Source organism: Lagopus leucura, unplaced genomic scaffold (genome assembly GCF_019238085.1).
Source record: "Lagopus leucura isolate 7727_CA_CO unplaced genomic scaffold, USGS_WTPT01 Super-Scaffold_739, whole genome shotgun sequence".
Taxonomy (NCBI): domain Eukaryota; kingdom Metazoa; phylum Chordata; class Aves; order Galliformes; family Phasianidae; genus Lagopus; species Lagopus leucura.
In genome coordinates this window covers 22,379,719-22,404,173 of record NW_024962255.1, presented here as the reverse complement: position 1 = coordinate 22,404,173, position 24,455 = coordinate 22,379,719, and the positions used below count along the sequence as shown (strand labels likewise).

Genomic DNA, 24,455 nt, shown 5'->3' with positions numbered 1-24,455 from the left:
ATGCCTGGAGTCTTTTAAATATAAGTAACACGCACCCAGTAATAAGCTGTCGGTTGTTTTTTTGCTGCCTGCAAAGAAACATAAACACAGCGCTCATTTCTGGCAGGTTTTTACTGTCAGAGTTTCTCCTATTATATTTATCTTACAATTTGCCAGGGGGTGAAGTTATTAAGTTTTAGCAGCAGCCATCGATCAAGTTCACAAGTTAACACGATAAAGGCTCTGTGCCGCTCCGATCCGGGAAAATGATGATCCTCACTCGGTAATTAACTAAATGAGAAAGTTAAATCTTACTTGAGAGCTGGGAGAGATGAAAGAGAGGTGTTTGTCAGTTTCTCAGTGGAAATTAGAAGCAGTTTTCTGCAATTCCCTAAGCTGCTGCTCTGTCATATTTTACATAAGCACTGGGAAAACGTCTTGTAATTAGTGCTGTCATGGAGGATTTTTTTTGCTGAAGGATGTTGGAATAATTCATTAGATTATCAAGAAAGGCTTGTGTCCTGAAATGATTAGCACAGTGAAATTTAAACCATTAACGATAACAAGTTTAGAGCTTGCTGCAGTGCAGAGGCACCCGGGGTATGTCTGTGCCTATTTCAATCATTTCTTATAATTAAACATTATGTCCTCTTTTTTCCTCCCCTTCACTAAGACCCATCCAAAATTCCTGTTAAGGTGGCTCTATCTAGATCAGCGACTTAACCGTGGCCAGCAACACAAGCAGCTGGGGGGGGGATACTGCAGCTGCCAATGAACAGTAGGAGCCACCTGTCCAGGTCGGAGCTGCAGTCCCTGTATGGAGGAAGGGGGGAAAGCCCAGCATGGACCCTTGGTACTGAGTTGTCCAAGGAAGGTCCCTTCATTTGGTCTGGAGAGATGCTCAGTGCTGACCTCATCTCTTGGTCATGTTGGAACTCCAGCTTGAGGACATCTGGAAGGTTGAGAAGGTCCCAAACCTTGCTGGGATCATTTAAGCCGCACATGATATTCTGTCTTTCTCTTTTTCTTAAAAGAGTTGTCTTCTTACATCAAGAAATGTGTAAACTAAATTCACCCATGCTGTGGAAAGTGCCTTAACAAAGTCCTCTGCAATGATTAGAAGATGTTATGAGGACTTTTTTAATTAAAAAAAATTGATTATTACTAGGTTTTGACCGCTGCTACAGGTTCTGATGGTTACTGTGGGCTGTGAAATATTGTGCCTGTAACACCATCAGGGAACTGTGCTGATCCTTACTGTTGTGCTTTAGAAGGTTTCTTAGTCCCCTCTACTGATCAAAACCAAAAATAACTTTGGTTGTCATATGTGGGTTACAGCTGTAATATAGCATGGCCATTGTGTCTACTATGCAGAGTAGGAGATTTATCTAGGCTTTATTTATCTTGTTGAAATATGGCACCTTCCTGTAGTTGCAAACCATTAGTTAGATTGAATTCCTTTCATATACTAGCCCTATTGTACTTTGCAGGGCATACAAATACGCTTTGTGTGAAATGTAGCCATTTGGAGAAAGGCTCATGTAATTATGGGCTGCAGTGGAGCACGGTACGTAGATCCTTGAGGTAGTACCAACCCGAGGCAGCCAGTCCTCTGGGTTTCCCAGCACAGGCCGGGCACACCAGTGCAGAACATCTTGGTGGCTCTTGCAGAGGAGTTGCCACTGGGGAAGCTGGAGCTAGCTGAGGCACAGTGGAGCCTGCACCTTCGTTGTACGCAGCTTTCGCCTGTGATGATGGGCTACCACTGCTTATTCTTGGCCACTTCGGCAAGTGAAGCTTATAAAAAGCATAAGCACTAACGTGGCACTTGGATGCCTGTTTAACGTAGCAGTGTGTTCTGCTTGTAGGTTGGTGCTCACTTCTTCAGGTTAGGTCTGCTGTTGTGCCTGGAAAAGGAACCATTGAAGAAGAGACCATTGTGTGCTGCAGGAAATAGAATCTGATCTGTCATGAACTGCAGCTGAACAGAATGGTTGAGTCATCAGGGTTTATTAGAAAGCTAAATGAATTCTCTTGCTGCTTGTAACCGGTACCTCCCCAGTGTTTTAATGATACAGATGCTTGATGTCATTGTTGTGTCGTTGCTTTTTTTAATAACAGACCTTTTTCACTGAGCTCCTCAGTGGATTTTCAGGAATCTTCAAATTGAAATTTTGGAATCTTCTTCTTACCCTTGGCTGCAGATGGACAGGGCGATCACAGGATTTTGAATCCTGCAGAGCTGGGGTATTCCTGGTCTGCACAGTCTTTCTGGTATGGTGACCTTGGGTGTGCTTTTTTCGATGGGAGACTTGAGCAGGCAGGGACACTGATGATGTCTCAGGTTTATATGGTCAGAATGTGGCTGAAGTATGACACACACACCTAAAAACACGTTGTACTCCTGTCTGCTAATTCAGACATACAAACACATAGAATGCTTTTCTTAGCAGATCCACAATGTAAGTGCAGAGTTTGTCTTCAAGTTACAAGTGTTGGTCAGTGGGCTTTTTAATTTGTTCTTTCCTACCTCAGAGGCTGTATTTACTTGGGACCCAAGCAAGGTGAGTTGCTTTGGCCCACCGAAGCCATCTGATTTTAGGCACACAGGATCTGTTACTTGTTTTTGTGGGCTTTGCAACTTCTATTTGATGTCCCAGGCAGACGTTTTAGAGGTAAGTGGGGGCTGGAGGCTGCTGGAAGCTTGTCAAGGCAGGGGCAGAGCCTGCTGCAGCCCCACGCCAGGAGGAGCAGCCCCTTTTGTCTTTGTACTTCACCTGCCTACTCTGCTGCTCCGTCTTACAATTTCTCAAATTAAAAGCTGGAGACAGCCTGTTGTGGGATGAAGTTCCCAACAAACAAACAGGAGAAATTAACCACATCAGGCTTGTAGAACACAACAGCTCTCTGCTGTCTAAATCCAGCACTTTTACGGGGGTGTCTGTTTTGCAGGCAGCTTAACTGCAGCAGAAATGACCGGAGTCCCCCAAGACCAATGTTCAGCGCAGTCCATTGGTAATGATTTTTTGCCTGGCTGTTGCCAGCTGCGGACTTTGCTAGGAAAACTTCAGTCTTTCACACCAAGGATGTCATTCCCACAGCCCCTTTTATAGAGGTTTCTCTATATAAAAAGATGTCCCAAGAGAATGTCTTCCTGCTGCCCAATACTGGGTTTGTTATTCACTTGCAGTGCAGTCCGTGGGATGACCGAATGAAATAGGGTCAATCAGTCATAGCCCTTGTCTTACACAGTCCTACTGAACACACACACAGCTCTGTGGGGAGAAGAGGGAGGTTGAAAACCCTGAGCTGCAGAGTTCAGTACGGGTGGTGTGTACTCCATGTTCTGAGACTTGACACTGAAGTAGTAGAAATTGCTTGCTACAAATGGCGGCTAATTACCACCTTTTTCCATCTGAAGAAAATCTGTCCAGCTCTGCTGGAGAGGCTGAAATTTAGGTGGCTTTGTGCTATAAAATGAGATGGAAGCGGTGAATAGTTAGGAATATTTTCAAATGATGGTATTTTTGGTATTTCAGAGAATTGCTGGCAGGGCAGGTGGGTATCAAAGAACAAGAATTCTTTTCTCCAGAGCAGTTAGGAATTTACACGTTCCAAACCCTAACTGGATAATGTTTTTATCTACTCTCTAAACACAGTGTTTCAACACGTGAGAAGAAGTATTGTTTTGTGTTTTGTGTTTTCTTCCAGTAAAATGAGTAAATCCATACATTTTAGTTGTAATTACAGGCAGATTTAGGTACTCATCTTTTCCTTTGAAAGGAATGAAGTCTCATGGTGAGGTTGGTGCCTGGAATTTTATCATACAGCAGAAATACGGCGCCCCTGAATCAATGGTTTATATATTTCACTGTCTGTAATTCGTTTCTAATGATTTGATAATTAATAGTGAACCTCAAATTACATTTTGTAAATGCAAGCGGTGGAGTATTGCTGACTTTTCTTACAGAGCTGCTTGGTGTTACACCACTGAGGTGAAAAAGGGAAAATCATATGTTTTCAGTGGGAATAATCTACAAAAGCAAAACGAGAATTATCCTTGCTTTGGTTAAACGTGTGCCTGTGGTGTGTATTCCTAGACTGGGGATGTACAGAAGTGAGTGTGTGGGGATAATGAATCCTAAAAAGATACAAAAGTCTCAATTTAGCATTTAATGCAAACTGAGCAGTGTAGAAAAAAAAATAATGTTAATGTTTTCTGGACAAAGGATATCCTTACAATGCAAAATGTGCACTTTTCTTCCAGTAAAATCGTTTAGGAAGCAGAAATTACATCTTGCCATCAAGAAGTAAATTGAAATGTCAGTGTTTTGTATTGTCCCTGAAACTCTTCTTTGAGCTGAGGCTTTCTGACAAGATATTAGCAGTGCTTGGAAAACATAAGCTCTTTTATTCTGTGAAGGAAGCATGCAGCAGATATCAGGGTGTGCTTTAGTTGGTTTAACCCTTACAGTATGACTTTATACTTGGAAGAAGTGCTCTTTTTTTTTTGTCCCCTCATTTGTTCTAGGCATTTCCTATGAGTTGTAGTAGCAGTCCATTCTTAGAAAAGTGAAATATAAATGCAGTTTTCTGTTGGTGTATTGAAATAACTGGTAACTGTAGATTAGGAATCCAAATGCATTTTGCTGTCTGCAAGACGTAAATAAAGCTGTGTTTGTATTAAATTGGCACTCATGGTTTCCCTTCCAAGCAGTCCTTTGTGTGCAGCTCAGGCGTGGACCAGGGCCTTGTTCTGCTGGAGTTACAGCTCTGCACTCAGCTGCAAATGGGGTGCACAGTCCTGGCCAACCTCATTTATCAGAGCACCCGATCTTGTATAATTTGTGTTTTTCTTTCCTTTTGCAGACAAAACTTGCCAATGGCACTTCCAGTATGATTGTGCCCAAGCAGAGAAAACTGTCAGCAAGCTATGAGAAGGAGAAGGAGCTCTGCGTCAAGTACTTCGAGCAGTGGTCTGAGTCTGACCAGGTGGAGTTTGTGGAGCACCTCATCTCCCAGATGTGTCACTACCAGCATGGACATATAAACTCTTACCTCAAGCCCATGTTACAGAGGGACTTCATCACTGCACTGCCAGGTACTTCTGCAGGCAGAGGAAGTGTGCTCCTTCCTCTTCCAGAAAACTATTCTCCTTGGCTTCTTGTGCCTCTGGCCTGCCCTGCTGAAGAAGTCTCTTCTAGGGCCATCTAGCAAAATTGTAGCTTTTGAATGAAAAGCTCTATAGGAATACAAAATACAGGAATGTTTTGTTCTGTGTTCCTACCATCACTGAAGGGCTGATCTAACATCAGCATAGTTTGGCCAGGAGTAAATGATAGCTCTTATCTGTATCTTAAGGGGAGTTGTCACAAGCCAGAAGACAGGTAGTTGTGCTTAGAATGTCTGCAATGATTCATTAATAATGTTTTTAAAAAATTAAAACTATTGTTTTCCACTGCTCAGCCAAGGTTTTTCTCTTTTCTTATGTAGATTATTTTGGTGCTAGTAGAATACCTTCCTGAGGCCGTCATTTTGATTATCTGTTTATTGCCCATAGTGAATGGAGGACATGAGAAAAAAGAATGGAAAATGTTCAGTGTATTTTTTGCACCTCTGTTGGACTTTCCTTTCAAGATGTTGTCCCAGATGTTCTCACATGTGGCATTGGGTGTATTTCAGAGAACACACACGTAAAATAGTGTCTTGACCCCATCTTACAGGTGAGAAAGTGAGGCAAAAGGAGATAAGACATGCGAACAATAAGCCATAGAATTTCAGAGCCAGATGGGAATTCCTGTCTGTCGAATTTTTCCAGACTGTTAGATCATACCTCGATAAATAGTCAGTAGGTTAGCAATGCCTTTGTTTCAGGTGAACCTGAGCAAGTCCTACAGCTGTTCCATCTAAATAACCAGCTGAAAAGAGGAATTTCTTGCAAAAATACTTGTTCTGTGGATCCCTTTGGAGAAATGATCAACTTGGACAGTTTGTTCCATCCAGTCATTCGATCATTCTTTGGAGGGGATTTCTTAACCTGAAATTGAAAATGTCGGGTTGGAAAAAAGGTGGAAAAAAATAGGGTTTAACTGTGAATTGTGCAAAGCATAGAGGCAGTGTGAGAGTTTTGCTATGAAGTTAAGTATGCAGTCTCTGGATTTTTAAGCTCATTGTGTCCAGTAATCAAATGGTTGTTGTAGCATTAAAAAAAAATCTTAGTTATGCTAAGTACCTTCTTTATGTTAGTTTTTAGTAGTCCAGTGGCAGTAATCTTGTGTACTTAGAGCAGCATTAACTTGTGAGGCTGTTCTGTTTCAGAAAGACAGAATACTTGGAAAGCACACTGGTTTCCCCACTTCTAAAGTAAAAGCGTATATACAGTTAGCTACACAATTTTTCTGGGTCTTCTTCCAGAAAGCTCCATCAGAGCAAGCAAATACTGCATATTTTCTGTTGTTTAATTTCATCCTACAAGCCTTTTTCTGATCGTTTTGGGCAAATACTAGAAATATTTTCACAGGCATCCAAAATCTGCCTGCCGTGCCATATTTGTTGGTGGTCTTTTCAGAGTTATCTAGGAAGCAGCTCTAGCTTTGAATTTTACTGCCTCCAAGTACAGAACAGACAGGATATTAGGCAGCTAATGTCTGAGAATGTGAGCAGTTGTGGGAACTGTGTGCTTAAATAATATATGTGCATCAATTTGCATATTGGCAAAGTGCAAATGTCCTGGTGAATATGGCTCTACGGGAGAAAATGAATGGCAGGGAATCAGGCTGGCTCAGGCTCTGCAGCCTGGGAGGTGCAGAATGTCCTCAGTGCAGGCAGCTTTCTGGTAAGGGTGATAGGAAGAGGGAACTGCTGAGGAAAGAGTGCTGAACCTACAATGTTGAATTAAGTCAGTTAAAAAAACCAAACAAACCCTAACCTATTTAAGTATTTTGTAGCTTTCTGGAATTCTCAAGTGCTCAGTGTTCCAGTTTCATTTTTATGCCTTCCTTCTCTTTCCTACTCTCCCCCTCAAGTAAATAAAACAATAAAGATTCTCCAAAATCTTCAGGCATCTTATCTCTGTCCTCCTTGCACTGTGCCACAGAATGAACAGAGATGGTTTTAGGTCATGAGCAGGCTTGGCTAATATAGAGAACAATTGACTCAGGTTATTTTCCCATAAATATAAAGGATGGAAAAATGCAGCTTAACTGTGTACTTAACAAACTTTGTTCCATTTCTTTAAAAAACAAGCAAAAAAAACCAAACAAGGTCTTTGCTTAGCATTTGCAAGCTGTTTAACATTTTTTATGAGCAGAGTCATTTTCATAAGGGTTTGGCGTGTGAAATAACTGAAACATTCTTTTAATACTTGATGTGGAGGACCAAAGGGCTAATCGTGTTTCACATTAGTTTAGCAAAAGCTTTTGTGCATGAAGAATTTTTTGAAAGGAAGCAATGCTCCAGTAGATATGTATCTCACATAGTAATACCATTGAGTTTGCTGCCACCCCAAAATAGCTTTGATTCTGTGAAGACAAGGAATAGTGAGGTTTTGGCCTTCCCTTCCCACATGTTAAGTGGAATGGAAAAGATTGTCAGAAAGAATGGCAAAACGTGGCATTTCTACTCACTGGAGAGAGCTCAGGACTGCAGAGTGGGGAAGCAAGGAAACACCTTCAGTTGTCCGCTTCTGTCCTTCAGAATTGGTTCAGGTTCACCAAAATACATAGACATACATACATAGACATAGGTCTATGAATTGCTGTAGTATAAACCTGGATTTACAAACACTTTTCTTTGAGAGTTTCACGTAATGGCTGTGTTTATCTTTTCAGATTAAATACATAATAAAGGTTGCTGATGCTTCGGTTTTGCAGGTTGACATCTAATTTTGCATCTATAAAGATAAGAAATGTCAGCCCTCTTGCTGCATTCTGGTTGTGTCTGGGATCATTCCCGTGCTTTTTCTTCTGAATGAATGGGAACATAAAATGCTGGGCAGAATGTCTCACCCAATGTGCATTATAAATCTCAGATGTTTGATAGGATCGAGAGAAGACGTGCTGAGTTTTCTCATTTTCATGTGTCAGTAGATAATTTTGAGATGTTTCAGTTAACAAAACCAAGTAGAGATTGGGCCTTTTGTTTCTTACGAGCTCCAAAGGAATCAGCTGATTGCTCCCAGTTTGGGTTTGCTGATGTATGGGCATGTGACTTTACAAATGCATTCGCTGTTTTTTCTTTGTCACTGACAGGCAGGGCCTGCTCTTTGAGGCTGTTGTTTCAAAAGCAAGAAAGGACACATATAACCATGTCCTACATGTGAACTAGAGGGTTTCTAGGGTCTCAACCACAACTTTCACAAAGCCTCAGCAATTGGACCTGTGACGAGGGAGGATCCCTTGACACTGTTTCTCACTTATGAATTAAGCAGCCTCCAAGAGAAGGTGTGTTTATGCAACACCTCATTTAAAAGGCATCTTATCTTTCTGATGTCTGGTAGGTGATCAGATCTGAGTGGGAAGGGGCACATTTTTGCTAGACCCATCTGTCTGTTTAAAAGACAGAGCATGGTGTTGTGTGGAGATATTACACTGAGCTGGTAGGTATTACCCAGGCTGTAGAGCCAAAGCCTTGCAAGCATTGCTGCCTTTTTAGCTCAACTGCTTTGCCTTTTACTCCAACCATGTTGAAAGAAGGCCAGTCATGGTATTCACACTGGAAAATATTTGCACATTATACAATTATGGTGCATATTTTTCCTCCACTCGCTTTAATAAATGAAGCTGGCAAACCTGCTTCACTTTCTCCTCAGACAGCCTCTTCTTTCCGTTCCACTTCCCTGTGCATCTGCATATCTTTCCCTCCCCCATGTCTAAAGGTACCACTACCCTTCAGGGCACACATTGGGAATATATATTTTTTTCTTCATTACGTTTAAAAGCTACTGTTTTAGCAAAAACAGCTTTTGAGCCGCTGGAACATGAGAACAGCTGTAGCAGTGAGATGAGAAATGGTCCTAATATAGAGAGATTTTGGGGGCTGCGTCGCTGAGTTGGAAATGCCATCCATAGAATATCCCCCTAGTGCTAAAACCCATTGAAATAGATTGGAATGACTTCTTGGATTCTTTATTATTTTTAATGACTTGTTGTGTTATATCCAAAGGAAGTTGGAGAGCACTGCTCACTCCTGAACTTAGCTGCAGATGCTCTTCTGCGCATTTGGTCCAGCTCTGCATGCAGAAGAGTGGATGGAAAGGAATAGGAGAGAGGGGGTGTATTTGTATGTGTAAGGGAAGTTGTTTTAAACTGCCCTTCTCCCCAGCAAATAATGCCTGTTGTTTTTTTTCCTTCCTCCCCCTGCAGCGCGGGGATTGGATCACATTGCTGAGAACATCCTGTCCTACCTGGATGCCAAATCGCTGTGTGCCGCTGAGCTGGTGTGCAAGGAGTGGTACCGCGTGACGTCGGACGGCATGCTGTGGAAGAAGCTGATCGAGAGGATGGTCAGGACAGACTCACTGTGGAGGGGGTTGTCAGAGAGGAGAGGATGGTGAGGGAGCTGTATCTTTACCTCTTTTGCCCCCATTTAGGACAGTGGGTGCTCTGTGTTTCAAACAGTGTTTGAAGAAGAATACGTAGCATCCTGAAATAGCACACTGGTTCCAAACCTGACAAATGCAAGAGGCCAGATTCAGGGGTTGGGGGCTTAGGGCATCGTTTGGCTGTGCAGACAGCGAGGGGGCTTTTTCCTCACTTTCCTCATCTGATCATGCTCTTATCCCACTGTGACAAGTGGGATATACAGAGTGAGATTTTTACGCCCAGCTGTCATTCGGTTCAAATTAAGAAGCTGTGTACGCCCCAGGGGAGCACTAAACTAGTCAGCAGTTCGGAGCAGAAGAGCTTTTTGGGGGGTGGCAATGGGGCAGCATGTGCTATGTATTAGTTGTTTCCTGATGGGTCTGTTTGTTTTCCTCAGCAGATTTTCACTATTAGATATCTGTTTAATTTTCAAACTGGAAGCTGAGGGTAGGTACCACAGAGAATAGGGGACTTTAGAAATGCAGATAGATTAGTTAATAATCAGCTGGAATAGCCTTACTACAGTGTGGGTCTCACTCAAGTTTGAAGCTGCTCTGTTAACATTTCATTAGAACTTTCCCTCTCAGGGGCTACGTCCTTTAATACATAATTTTCTTTTCCAAGGGTGTCCCTAGGATGTTGGCAGAAAGGAAGCTGGGTATGAATATTTCATAAACAAGATAAAAGTGACAGCTCAGGCATTTTGGTTGCTATTAAAAAGAAAAAGATACAGAATTGCAAACAAAGACTTCTGTTTCACGGTTAATTTTGTTGTACTGCTTGTCTCAGAAAGTAAAGGCAAGTAATTCACAATTAAGAAATGTCCTTTAAAAATAAATACTATGTTGATCTGCTTCCAGTTGTACAGTGCTTGTAAAGAGTATAAAATGAACACAGACGTGGCAGTGGTAACTTTTTCATCCTCTTTTTTCTATGTCATCCCAGATGTCTGTGTAATGGTTCTTAAAAGCCTTTAAGGATGGAGATTCTCTGTGCTTTGCCTGGGCAAGCAGTACCACTGTTTTGCTAACCGTGCTGCCCAGAGTCCCATCCAACCTGGCCCTGAATGCCTCCAGGGATGGGGCATGCACAGCTTCTGTGGGCAGCCAGTTCTGGTGAACATCATCCTCCTATCTACAGCTCAGGATGTTACATTTAGCCTACACAGACACAGAGAACAGTTTCTCTTTCTGCTTTTTGTATCAATCTTTTGCATAGCTGGGAGATGATCGTATTTCCTATACATGGGATGTACTAATGAATGCTCACCCTGTGTCTTCTTGCCCTCTTGTCGTTCTCAATTTGCTTTGAGTAGCCTCACTCCAGTTACTCTTCTTACTCTTCTCCATTCTTGGAGGATGGTGACTTCAGCTGATCATCTTCCTTCTGCTGAGGCATCACCAGAGTTTAATGAGAAGGATTATTTTCTCTGCTTTATGGTGGATGCTCCATTTTAGGCTTTCCAGAAGAACACGAGCTTTTTTTTTTTTTTTTAACAGTGGTTTTATTTTATATATAACTTTTAATTACCCTTTCTGTGGAAGTTCTCCTTACCTGTTGTTCCTCATCTTGAATGCTTATGTTATAAGTAGAGAACTTGGCACTCATCCTTATTGAATTAGATTCTGTGTACTGGTTAGTATTTCTCCATTTTGTCAGATGCATTATGAGTTTAATCTTGTCTTCCAAAGTGCTTGTATCTTCTCTCAGCTTTAGCATCATTGGCCACAAAGTAAATATGCTCCCTATTCCATTCTTTGTCATTAATGAAAATGTCTAATATGACACATCTAGGAGAGACTTCATGCAAGATCCCAGTTGCCTTTCTTTTTGACAGTGCACGGCTGGTAAGCTGTGCTTGCTGGCCATTTGTGTGTTCACCCTTGAGCACTTCCACCACTATACTTTCTAGCTAAGTTATGAAACTGACCTCTGAGAAGAAATTAGGTCTGTGTGACATGATTTATTCTGGATTGATCAGTGTGGCTGTTGCTGGTCAGCTTTTCATCTTCTAGGAACTCATCTAGTCGTGTGCTCTACGATGAGCAGTCTGTGAAGTTCATTTGGACAGTCCACCATTTCCTTGGGTTTGCCTTCTTCCTATTGAAAATCCTGCTTTCTATCTCAAAGGACAGTCACTCAATGTTATTCTGTCAGGGAGCAGCAAGCGTTACCAGATTTAGAGAAGAACAAAACAGAAGCCCAAGATTGGGTACTGTTGTTTCCATCTGAATACTTGATTGAGTTGGCCAGTCATCAGAAACTGCAAACAATAGTTGCTTTTATCCCAATCACGGGAATACCAGGGAAATTCCAAGCAGTCCCTCAGCTGATCTATATGCAACTGACTTTACAAGTAGCAAGACATTGTGTATGGCTAGCAGGGCCTTCTAATAGTTCTTGTAGTAAAGGTGCAAACAACAGACAGGTTTTCGGGCACATAGGCTTGTATTCAGATTGTTCTAGACCTACCCTAAGTCTTCTGTAGTGTGCCGTAGCTGTTCTGCACATCTCCATTTCCACCCTCCCCAAGCCAGTAGTAGTAATTTTCTTGCACTTCCAAACTGGATCATGTAAGGATCCACCTAATTGTTGGTTTGCACGCAGCCATATGTCCCTTCTTCACAAAGATTTGTCCCCAGACTGCTGGTTACTGTTTGAAAACTCAGATGATTCCTTTGTCCTAAGTAGAAAGCAGCTTTCTCTTAATTTGAATGTAAAGTAGTTTCCCTAATTGTCAAAAGATCTTTTCTTGAGCATTTGTTGTTTTGTTTGTTCAATCCTATAGTTTACCTCCCCGCTTATACCTTAAAATTGTAATGATTTAGTCTGGATTTAGCCCAACGTATGTCAGCCAGTTAGTGCAGCCTCTCAAATGACTTTCAAGACATGTTATATGGAAAGGACAAGAAAAGAATGCACAATGAAGTATTGAGCAATTAATTATGCCATAATGGAGCGAGGGAGGGGGAAGTGGAGAGCTGGCCCAGTATAAACTCTGTGCCTCCAATGCCAGGATTACACTCGGAGGCATTTGTGCCTCTCTCCATTTTGCGAGGCATGTTGCCAGGCAGAGCAGCAGTTAGTACGCCCATGGTGGGGTTTACTAGCTTCCACACCGTGTTTGGTGGCTTCTTAACTTCAGGATGAGGAATTTAAGTTTTTTACACAGCAGGTAGTGATTGCCGTTTATGGATTTTTTTGTAGCAAAAATCTAGCTTGGGATATGAGTATTCCAAATCAGTGTTGGAATGAGGAAGGCACCACCGATGAAGCGTTGCTTACCAAAATGAAGTAGTAGCAGTAAAATGTCCGTGTTCCAGAACTGATGCTGTTCCTGTTAATGTAGATCAAAGCTAGTCCTGAATGCACAGAGAGCTTGAGAGTTCTTCAGCTTCTCATATTTTTTTGTATGCTTTATTTTAAAGGTGACCTCTGATATGAATATGTATGCAGTGGGTATGAGCCATTCTAACCTCTTATTGAGTTGAAGGGGCTCGCGTCCAAAATAGCACATTTTCTTTCCCTGAGTGAGGAAGAACTGCTTTGTCATTAATTTTTCAGTGACTAGATGCAACTTCAACATGTCACAGGACAAACAAACAAGGAACCACCCTGTGTCACTGAGTAAATGAAGTTAGACTGTGAATCTTTGTGTGCTTTTCAGCAATGGGTACCCATTTCTAAAATACCAGAGAGATCTTCCTCCCCAGTGCTAAAATGTGATCTGTGTTCTCTGTCTTCCAGGGGTCAATACCTATTTAAAAATAAACCCCCTGATGGGACTGCTCCACCCAACTCCTTCTACAGAGCACTTTACCCCAAAATTATACAGGATATAGAGGTAAGGAGTGACTGCCAGGTGTGATGGGCTTTTTTGTTTTGTTTTCCTTTTTTTAACAACCTCTCTCATTTATTCATCATGCTCAAATTCTGTTTCATGGTGATGAAGTATTTCATTAAGTACGATGTGTCGGTGTTCATTGGGAGTTTGAAGATCTGGGCTATGTATAAATTCCCAGGCCATCGTCACTGCGTTAGTCAGAGGGAAAGCTGTGTTGTTCAGGAAGTCTCCACACTTTGCACATCAGATGTCATAGCAGCACAACCATCTTGACTTTCTCTGTTCCGTGGTCCTGTGCCCCATCCATGCACATGAATCTAATAAGGTGATAACAGATGGATCTCAGGAATTGAGTCAGCGAGAAAGTGCAGTCCCTAAAAAGCCCAGGGAAACAGGAGGCAACTGGGCCGTGTTGCCTTGTATTTGGTGGAGAGCCAGTGTCAAGTGCCCTGTTCTGACAGTTGCATAGTGGCAAAAGAGGTGGTCAGGCACTGCCTGGGCAGATTTGCACAAGCCCTTAGAGCTCAGCTGAGACATTCTCTGCAATTGTCTAGTTGCAGAGTCACAGAATTAAAGGTTGAAGTTTGCAAAAAACAACTTCTGGGTCACTGCTCCCTCACTATGCCAGAGCATGCAGGGGAGTTTGGCCACAGTATGTGTTCCAAGCCTTTGCCTGTTTCATTGGTTTCATCACATGCTGCTGCTTCTAGAAAACTGCTGTGTCATTCTATGGATCTGGCTGCAGGAAAAAATGTAAAGTATCTGCTGTCTTCTGGCTCGGAAAGCAAATGGTACCCTGGGCTCCATCAGGAGAGGGGTGGCCAGCAGGGACAGGGAGGTGATTGTTCACCTCTACTCTGCTCTTGTGAGGCCCCATCTGGAGTCCTGTGTCCAGGTCTGGAGCTCCCAGTACAAGAAAGACAGAGAGCTGTTGGAAAGGGTCCAGAGGAGGGCCACGAAGATGATCAGGGGGCTGGAGCACCTCCCCTACAAAGACAGGCTGAGGGAGTTGGGCTTGTTCAGCCTGGAGAAAAGAAGGCTGCGGGGTGACCTCATTGCAGCCTTTCAGTACCTAAAGGGAGCCTACAAACAGGAGGGGAGAGGAATCAACTCTTTGAAAGGGTTGATAACTGCAGAACAAGGGGGAATGGTTTTAAGTTGAGGGAGGGAAGATTTAGGTTGGATGTCAGGGGGAAGTTCTTCACAGAGAGAGTGGTGAGGTGCTGGAACAGGCTGCCCAGAGAGGTTGTGGATGCCCCATCCCTGGAGGTGTTCAAGGGCAGGTTGGATGGGGCCCTGGGCAGCCTGGTCTAGTGTTAAATGGGGAGGTTGGTGGCAGGGGGGTTGGAGATTCATGATCCTTTAGGTTCCTTCCAACCCAGGCCACTCTGTTATTCTGTGAGATTCTCAAGCAAATGAAAGTAAGGAAGAGAGAGTTTTGTCTTTTATTTTTACTTCTCTTTTGTCTCCTGTCTCTCAAGACAATAGAGTCAAACTGGCGGTGTGGGAGGCACAGTTTACAGAGAATCCACTGCCGTAGTGAGACAAGCAAAGGCGTTTATTGTTTACAGTACGATGATCAGAAGATAGTCAGTGGCCTACGAGACAACACTATCAAGGTGAGAACTCTCCAGAATGACATGCCAATGGCACATAATGCTAGTGCCATAAACAGTAGTGTCCTAATTTCAGTGGCACTTCTCCAACCTCTTGTTGCTAAACGAACCTTTTCCTTCACCTCTTACCTAAGGAACATGTATACCTCTTATATTTGTCAAGAGAGACTTTGTTTTCTTTCTGAACAGAATTCGTTAGTTGACTTTTCAGTCAGTAATTACAGATTATATAACTACTCTGCATTAATGAGGAGGTAAGGCCAGTATTCAGAGCAAACCCAGTAATACAAAAGATGTTAGCATGTTACACCAGCCTGCATGTCACCACAGCAATGAGGCCATGCCACTGAGGTAGTTCTGCCTGCAGTGTAGATGATCCCTTGTAGTGAAAAACAGACCAGTTTTTTAAGCAGTAGGTGCTTAAAGTATGATGTAAACCTTCGTTAGCTGTCTGTTTTGTAATGTTTGCTCTCTCCTAGATCTGGGATAAAAATACATTAGAATGCAAGCGAATTCTCACTGGACACACGGGTTCTGTCCTGTGCCTGCAGTATGATGAACGGGTGATTATCACTGGATCTTCAGACTCGACTGTCAGGTGTGTGCTTGTGATTCAGAGCTTTCCATTTGCTTCAGAAAGTTCAGCTTTGTGAGCTGCTGAAGTGATCTTTTCTTAAATCTGTGCTGTTCAATTACCTCCATAATCTAGTTCAGCACATTTGCTCAGGAGTGCACTGTCCTTGTTTATCAGATGTCCACACGAGTGGTTGTCAAGGAGAAATGACAACCTAAGCAAAGGTCAGCCAAGGTCAAGATGACTTAGGAAAACAATTTGGCATTTCACCAAGGTGCTGCTTGTTTGGACACTCCCTGGGAATGCTTTTACATCCTCCATAGGAATAACTGTTTAAAGTTGGTTAAGTACTCAAAGCAAGCTTGAAGGATTAGTCATCTGTTGTCCCTTAATTTTAACAAAGATGTGTGACTAGATCTCCTGTGAGTTTTAATTAAGTTTCAGCATGACGTTTCTTCCTGGTCTTTCTAACTTTGTTTCCTTTCCAGTCTTCATTAAGAGGCTGGACACTTAAGTCAGCACATGCAGTGCACATTTTCACTATGCAGATGTAAAGTCCACTAGACATATTACAGGATCACAGAGAGCCTAAATCCTGCAGTGTAAATACAGGCACATTCGAATTAGTGAGTTGCAATATGAACTTGGACACAGAGGAGCAAGCCTGTCTTCTCCATGCTGTTGCATATCCTCTTTTTGTCAGAGAATCAGTGAGGCCCATGCAGTGAAGTTACAGATGACAAAAAAGCTGTGCCAATGGCCTTTTCTGAAGCTATTACCATGTGTTCCTATGGCTGCAGGCTGCTCATGGTTATCACTGTGCTGCATGCAAACTACCACTGTTAAACGAGTGACCATTTCATTTAGTACTTTACACGTGATGCATGTAGTCTTATGGTGTTGTTAGGTTTTGGGATCCTAATATTTGTAGAAATCCAGAATTTTTGTGTGAGAACTGCTCAGTGCTAAATACAGGTTGCAAAAGGAGATGCTTATTTCTGTAACAAACACTATCATTTTCCATATCAGGCCAGGAAGGCCAAATTGCAGACTGGCTGCTTGCCCAGAAATACTTTGTTTTCCACTGTAGCTATAAACGTTTGTGCAGACCCCCAGGGCACATAGGATGCATCACTTTTATCCTTGGGTCTCCTCAAAAAGAGGGGCTTTGTCCAATAGACAGTACAGATGGGCTCTTAATGCTTCCGAGAGCTCAGGGATGCACTTGTCCAGAGAAGTCAGTAGGTCTCCAGCTCCTGTTCAGTTTGGCAACCTTGTCTGCAAACTGCTTGTATGCTAATGGCTCAGGTCTGCAGTCTGCGGTCTTTTTAACTTTGCATTTTGTAATTGGAAGTGTACTTTCCTTTCTCATTTATAAACCAGAAGTTGACTTGCTTCAGCTTCTATGCATTAGAAAATGAGGCATTAGAATCCTTTCTCACATCTTGCCTTTTCTAACTGCTCACCATATTGGCACAGGAAAGTTTCAGCTTTTACAGTGTGATCTGCCTAATGATGCAGCTATTTTCTGCTCTCACACAGTGTGTGTGGGATACAGGTGTGATAGTGCCAAAAGAAATCTCTTTGTGGAGAATGAAAAAAGCCTGCAAACAGGGCAGCCCAAAACGTTTTTGAGGATTAAAATCTTAATTTCAAGTCCTAGAAGTTCCATATGAAGCCTTTGAGTAGTTTTCATCTTAAGTGATTTTTCGGTACAAACAGTTGGTTCCAATAACATTAAATCAACATGAATGTTCTGTCTTAATTTGGGTATTCAGCACATTCTTAGGATGTAGCTGTGTACCAGATGCATTGCAGAGTAAAAGCAGCCCATTGTGCAACTTGTAGCAATTACATTTGTTTGAAAGGCATAACCTTGTCTTCGCCTCTGTGTAAGTTATCCTATGAGATGATAGTCCTGTGAGAGAAGTAAAAAATGAAACCTATCTCTGAACTTCCTTCTCCACAGGTCACGTTTAAGCAGTCAGTGTCTGGGAATGGAGAATGGTAGGCTGACCTGACCAGGAGACGTCAGTCTCCAGGGCTGTCAATCTCATACCTTTCCTTGAGCACTGAATTCTCTTAATTAAGGAATGCTTTTTTTATTTTTTTTGTTTTTCTGGCTGGGTTGTTTTTATGGTGTTAACTGCATTGCAGGGATTTTGGCTGCTGGACTGTCTCAATATGTGCGTAATCAACAGGTTTATGTAACGTATCTTTTAATGAAATATTTAATAGATTTAGCTATAACCTGTGGCATTTGCATCTCTAATATTGCTAGAGAGTTAATTACCTCTCCCCTTCCCTTTCTCCCTCTGCAGAAAAACTGCTGTACATTCTTTTAACTCTCTCCTCTCTGGTTTGAAATCTGAAACTGCAGGGTGTGGGATGTGAACGCAGGCGAGATGCTGAACACACTGATTCACCACTGTGAAGCAGTACTGCACCTCCGCTTCAATAACGGCATGATGGTGACGTGTTCCAAAGACCGTTCCATTGCTGTGTGGGACATGGCTTCACCAACAGACATCACCCTGAGGAGGGTGCTCGTAGGGCACCGTGCTGCTGTCAACGTAGTGGACTTTGATGACAAGTACATCGTATCAGCGTCAGGTGACAGAACCATAAAGGTGAGGTATTTTTTTGGAGGCTTTTTCATTTGCAGCATTGAGTATTTACTAACAAAAAGCAATGACCAGACAGGGAACAGTCTTTGGCTGTTATTACACTGATCTTCCTTTAGAAGCAGTATTCCTCCTGCTCATTTCCACTCATCCCTCATCTGTTGAGCTTGTGCGTCTTGTTGACAGAGCTGTATGGCAAGTCAGACCCCGGTGCAGATGCAGTTGAAAAAGGACTCCTTTTTCCCTGTGTTCTTTTTCAATTTGACTGGTTCCACAATCTGTTTCAGCATTGGTAATACAAAGAGTTGTCAGAAGGCAACATGGGGGCAAAAGCAAAGGTGACTGAGTAGGAGTCATTTGAGTGTTACTGCTATGATCCGGATCTGCTGCATTAAAACTGAGGAAAATCCAGTTCCTGTGTAGACTAAATCACTCTCAGGCCGAAGACTGTTTTTGGAAACTAATTCTAGTACAGTGTGACAAAAACTTTCTATGTGCTGTGGCCCAAGCTGTGAACACTTTCAGGCGATAGTCACAGGTCATCAAAGGGTAATTTTCCTGTTCTTACAGAAGTGTGTTCAATTAAGAACATTCTAGGTGCACCTCTGTATCATACAGATACCATCTTTTGTTAGTCTCTTCTTAATAATTTTGTCTCTGTGTGGTTTCACCTTTCCTGTCACAGGTATGGAACACTAGTACCTGCGAATTTGTGCGCACCTTAAATGGCCACAAACGAGGCATTGCATGTCTGCAGTACAGAGACAGGCTAGTAGTGAGCGGCTCTTCAGATAATACTATCAGGTGAGAGACACACTCCCCGTTGCAGAGTTCTTTGCAAGCATGTTGTCTCTGAATCCCTGGGATGCATGGAGGTTAGACAAGCAAAGTGCTCTGTACCCTTGTCTTCCTTGAAATATGCTTCCTTTGGTAGAGAACATTGGGAACTACTGGGAAGAGATATTAGAAGTCTGTTTTACTGTGTTGTCTTTCATTCTCTGTATCTCAGGAGTCCTATACTAATCAACAAGTTGCATTGCTCTGACAATTCTGGTGTATGAAAGAGCTGGCAAGTAACACTTTCTGTGATGTCCTCTTGTGATATTTTAATTGGGCTATGTGTCTAGTTAAAGGGGTCAGATTTGCAGTAAGAGGCATTTAATCCTCTGCAGAAATCCTCCTGGGCTCTGGCCAAGCTCTTCTTGTGGTACTTGGCACCGGGTTAAGTTTGGAACAGCTGGTTTAGAGCATGAAGTTCAGTTTGCTGCCTTTTGCACTTCTCCAGCTGCCCTTGCTGCAATCTGAGATTTAACTCCTTCTGGTATCATGAGCCAGAATTTCTGCCTTCATCCAGCAGCTGCTGGCAGAGGGGTGTCCCACTAATCTCTGGGTGTACTGAGCAAGCTGGAATAGGAGTATAAGTTGTGTGGGGAAGCGGCTGTTGTTCAAGCAGGAGGAAGAGGAGCCTCCATTTTGTATTGATCACTGCTTTGAAGAATTGTGTTCCTTCTGATAAAACTGGAAGTCTGGACAGCCTAAGCAGAAAGTCTTCACTTTTGATGTCGGAGTTTATTTTCCTTAGTGAGAATGATTCATGCAGATGTTTGTGGACTTTGCTTGCAAAACGGTGCCTCTCTGTGCTTTGTGTTCTGGAAAATCGTGGTCCTTTGATGGCCATCACTGGATTGTTGCACTAGGTTTTAGTGTGTGATTGCCTGAGAGCATGAGCTAAAGAGCTGGGGCTTCTGTCCTTTTATCAAGGCAATAAGTATTAATAGACATTGTGTAAGAGTAGCACCATATATGTAGTAAAAACTCCAGATGGAAAAAATAACCCACTGCTTCTGTACTGTGAAACTTGGTCTCAGAGTAAGAAATAGTTAAATGCTACACCATTTAGGGAAGGATCTAAAATATGAGTAATACTAATAAAAATAAATGTCAGTGTAGTGATAATGCTAAAGAGGAGTGTGATTACTTTTATGCTTACATTGGACAAAATCCCTAACTGACAGATAAACTGTGCTAGAATTTCAAGAATGTTGGCAGTGAATCTTAATGGAAGTCAGATTTGGCAGCTGTGTGTGGGCAAGGCACAAGGTTTACCTGTTCACGTAGCTTTCTCCCAGCCATTAGCAGAAGGCACATGTCAGTGGAAGAGTGATTAAGCAAGGGCAGGTTACTAAGTCCTCTCTGTGGGTGGCTTGGTGTTTTGCATGTTTGATTTTAATCCATTGTAAAATACCAGATGTTGTGCTGGCCTTTAGTAGGGATTGCCTTCTGGTATTGAATTTGAAGTTGGCCATTCCTCGGTTACGGGGAAACTTTTTTTGCAAAAGGAGCTGACTCTGTGTGATTACTCATTCTTCAACCATGAATCTAAGGAAGTAGCTGAGAAGTCAGTATCCTTCTTCTGTAGAGAGACTCCATGCATAAAAATGACTTAGGTTTTTGGTTTAGGAGAGAGTTCTCGCAAGTGCGAAAGAATGCAGCTACATAGGCATCACTGTTATTGTGCTGATTTTTACCAGTAAGAAAGTGGCCCATCTTTTTAATATATATATTTTTTTAATCCAGTCAATTAAGTATCTTAGCCACTAGTGCCAAGGCAAAAAAAATAAGCTGTATCATTCTGTGTTCACTTTTAAATGAAGGGCTGGCATGGGTGCATGTATGTGCATGTATTCAACCACCAGTGTCTGCACACGAGGATCTGCTGCTGGACTCTTGAAGAAGGGGATTCAGGCTCATCTGCCTCCTGTTCATCTTCCTACTCTGCCAGGAGGTCAAGAGAAGTAAAGGCCGTGGTAATTGGAGGTGTTCTACTATAGAAGTTCTCCCAAAGCTCTGGGAAGGAAGAGTGGCTGTTCCTTTGCCTGTGTTCACTTCATAGCGAAATTTCTAAGTTAGTTCTCAAGCCTAAGAGCAGTCTTGTTTCTGTTTGATCCTTTGGCTATTTAAAGAAGTAGAAATTTGAGGAGATTACCAAATCTGGAAAGTTCCCTTGGAACCAATTCTAGATATGCTGTTCTTACACAGCAGTTACTCTTTTTGTGTGTGGAAGCCCATTGCTCTCAGAGCTAAGGGCTGCGATCATCTTTTCTAATCACAGTCAAATTCAGGTGAAAACTCAAACTAGAACCTGATAATACAAGTCTAAGTTAATGTGATGCAGCCTTGCCAAGCTGCTGGCAACCTCAGGATTGATGGCAAGGGGTGGAAACACATGGCACAAAAGTTCCTGGCACAAGATTGCGCTTCAGACCTTTCTGCACCAATTCACTTCTGGCATTGTGCATCCTGTTTGCAGTCCTTGGCAGGAGACGTAATGCTCTCTGGCCAGCCAGAGTGCCTTTGGCTGAACTTCACCATGGGTTTACTTTCTCTGACCTTAACTGGTGCTGGTGCTAATGCAAAACCATTGGAGTCTTCACAGACTGATGAACACTCAGCTTCATAGACTGAGGAATCATCTGCTCCTCTTTGGCCTCAGATGTGTAACACCTAGGAACGTGGTTTAGTGGCCATGGTGTGTTGGGTTGATGGTTGGACTCAGTGATCATGGTGGGCTTTTCCAACCATTATGATTCTATGATAAACTAACCCTTACCCAGTATACAGTTATAGGAAGAGTTCTGTTCATTCCCCAGTCGTCCATAGCGAGAGCAGCTCGTTGTGGCAGGACAGATGAAATCATTACCCACCATCCTTGTACACACATCCACGGGGTCTGGATTATTCCCTGGGGGACCTCAGGATTGAAATATGTGGGGACGATTTATCTCTCTTAGTTTCTCAAGGAAAAGTGACCTGACCCCACAGCAGCTGTACTTCTTTGTGTGGTGTCATCCAGACAAATTCCGTGAACCATGAACCTCACTACCATGCAGTCCCTGTCAGTCTGAACTCTAATTGAACGAGCATTCACGAACATCTGTGACTGCTTTTTCTCAGCTGTGTGTCAGAGCCTCAGCAGATACTGGCACTGAAAGATTCCGTTTGTTGTGAACCAAGTTGATATCATCTGGAGGTGGAACACCTGTAGGTGATACATGTCAAGAATTTCAGTTCTTGTAGGCAAATGGTTTTTCTTCATCTGTTCTAACTGGCAATCCCCTCAAAGAGCTGACAAAAGTATCAAAAGCACATAGGCTTATTTCTTAAAAAATTGTTTGACCACAAGAAGAAAATGCATTATGAATAAATAAACACAAAATGCCCATTTTAGCTTATGCATAAGTTGTCTTCATTACAGAACAAATACACCTTCAGTGGGAGAAAGTGACAAATATAAAGGGCTTGTTAGTTCCTTCCACTAGTGTATCCACAATTCGTCTGACGTTAGTCTCCAAATCAGAAATAGGCATAGACAGGGACGTGTGCCTTGTTCAGGTGCTTTTACCTGTGGAACAAGGTTCCAGGAGGACTGATGAGTCTCTCTCACTTAACATCTTCAAATCAAAGAAAGACACTTTTGTGAAAAACTGACTTAAAATAAAGTCAGGCTCCTCATGAGGATAACTGGGAGATATCCCGTGTCTTGTGTGAACTGAGAAGTAGATGGCGAGCGTGGCTGATCTTAAAATGTTTGGGTAATCCCCCATATGATACTGCCACATAACAGTCTTGTTGAAAAACATGCATCAATTGAACTGCAGGAAAAGGAGTTTGTTCTTTGTTGCTTCATCATAGACTTTATTTCCTAGTTTTCGTTAACTACAAGCAAAGACCAAACGTTTCTTTGAAATGATCAGAAATTCTCAGTGCTTCTTCCTGATCTCTTCCAGGCTGTGGGATATCGAGTGTGGGGCGTGTTTGCGAGTTCTGGAAGGCCACGAAGAGCTGGTGAGATGCATCCGCTTTGACAACAAGAGGATAGTCAGCGGGGCGTACGATGGGTGAGGCTAGCTAATGTGTTGGATCCTCCTGTCTTTCTCAGTGTCTTTCATACGAATTTGCTGGATCTTCCTCACAGAAATTAAATTTCTTGTCCATCATACCCAGAGGTCCTGGTCAAGGCCAGTGAGTCAGGCTGATTCTACGAAGTACACCCGTTGTTGTATTTTCTGTTTTAAAAAGTCAGTGGGATTTGATGCATGCGGTCCATTTCTTTAGCTCCTAAGAATATCAGATAGATTTGATCCGAGACATCTTCTAGCTCAACCATTGCTAAGAACAGTGTTTGCCTTCTGTGGTTGTCTTCTGATCCATTTGCCACTAGGACTAGTGTGCATTAACCCTCCTGTATGTTTCTGTTAGTTATTATTGCCTGCTTTTTTATATTTTATTTTGTCAACAGCGTATTATTTTCTCCCTTGAAGCTGTATGAGCATTACAGAGGAGAAGAGCAAGAACCACATTTCAGGAGCAGAAAGATTTCTGTAGTTTTCCTTGAGCTGCTGTATCAGCTCGGCTGCGCTAACCGCTTTTTTTTTTTTTCTGTGAGCACTTCATCTTTTCTTTTTAACAGAGCCATGGTGTTTCTCTGTTTTTTCACTACTAGGAAAATTAAGGTATGGGATCTGGTGGCTGCTTTGGACCCCCGTGCTCCAGCAGGGACACTCTGCTTACGAACCCTTGTGGTAAGAGCTTTGGGTAGGGGTGCTGGAGAGGGAGCAGGAAAATGTTCTTGCTCAGGGCTGTCTTGAGCTTCAGAAATTCAAGTTATTTTAGCACCAGCCTGCAGGATCCAGAAGTCATTTCTAGAGATCTGGTTTGTTGTTTGGAAGTTAAAAACTAAGTCATTTTTGAGACTTTGGAATCCATGTGTTAGTGGCTTTACTTTAGTGGGCCTATTCCCATGAGCTGTTGACAGGGAATTTCTTAAAGAAAAGTAAATTTCAAATTTGAGGGAGGAGGGGGGAGAACACAAAAGCAACCTTTGCATTGCATTTCAGTGGCTTGTGTGTGTTTAAGGAGAGAAGGGCTACGGACTGGAACAGACAGTGAGATTGCCTCATCCTTAAACAGCAGCTTCTAATGCTCTCCAGTGATATTTAGTGCAGGTCTGATGATAGTGTGATAAAAATGTCACTGCATGAGTGTTCACAGCATTCACCGTCATGCTTAACAGTGGCTCTGCACTGATCTTAGAATGATGCAGGAAGGTTGTGGTAAAAACACCAGCACAGCCAAGGCCATGGGGTGCTTCCTATTCCTATTCCTATTCCTATTCCTATTCCTATTCCTATTCCTATTCCTATTCCTATTCCTATTCCTATTCCTATTCCTATTCCT

The 24,455-nt window shown here is 42.5% G+C and overlaps 1 protein-coding gene across 8 annotated transcripts in view; it reads left to right on the top strand.

Annotated features, from left to right (window-relative positions):
• The window catches only part of BTRC (beta-transducin repeat containing E3 ubiquitin protein ligase), a 107,473-nt gene that overhangs the window by 78,933 nt on the left and 4,085 nt on the right, over positions 1-24,455 (top strand). For all 8 annotated transcript variants that reach the window (XM_042862911.1, XM_042862910.1, XM_042862906.1 and 5 more), the window contains 9 exons: positions 4,849-5,080; positions 9,342-9,528; positions 13,308-13,404; positions 14,886-15,023; positions 15,500-15,618; positions 17,975-18,224; positions 18,904-19,022; positions 23,006-23,116; positions 23,722-23,800. In XM_042862911.1, the coding sequence (XP_042718845.1) occupies positions 4,849-5,080; positions 9,342-9,528; positions 13,308-13,404; positions 14,886-15,023; positions 15,500-15,618; positions 17,975-18,224; positions 18,904-19,022; positions 23,006-23,116; positions 23,722-23,800 (1,332 nt within the window). The remainder of the gene's footprint in view (positions 1-4,848; positions 5,081-9,341; positions 9,529-13,307; positions 13,405-14,885; positions 15,024-15,499; positions 15,619-17,974; positions 18,225-18,903; positions 19,023-23,005; positions 23,117-23,721; positions 23,801-24,455) is intronic.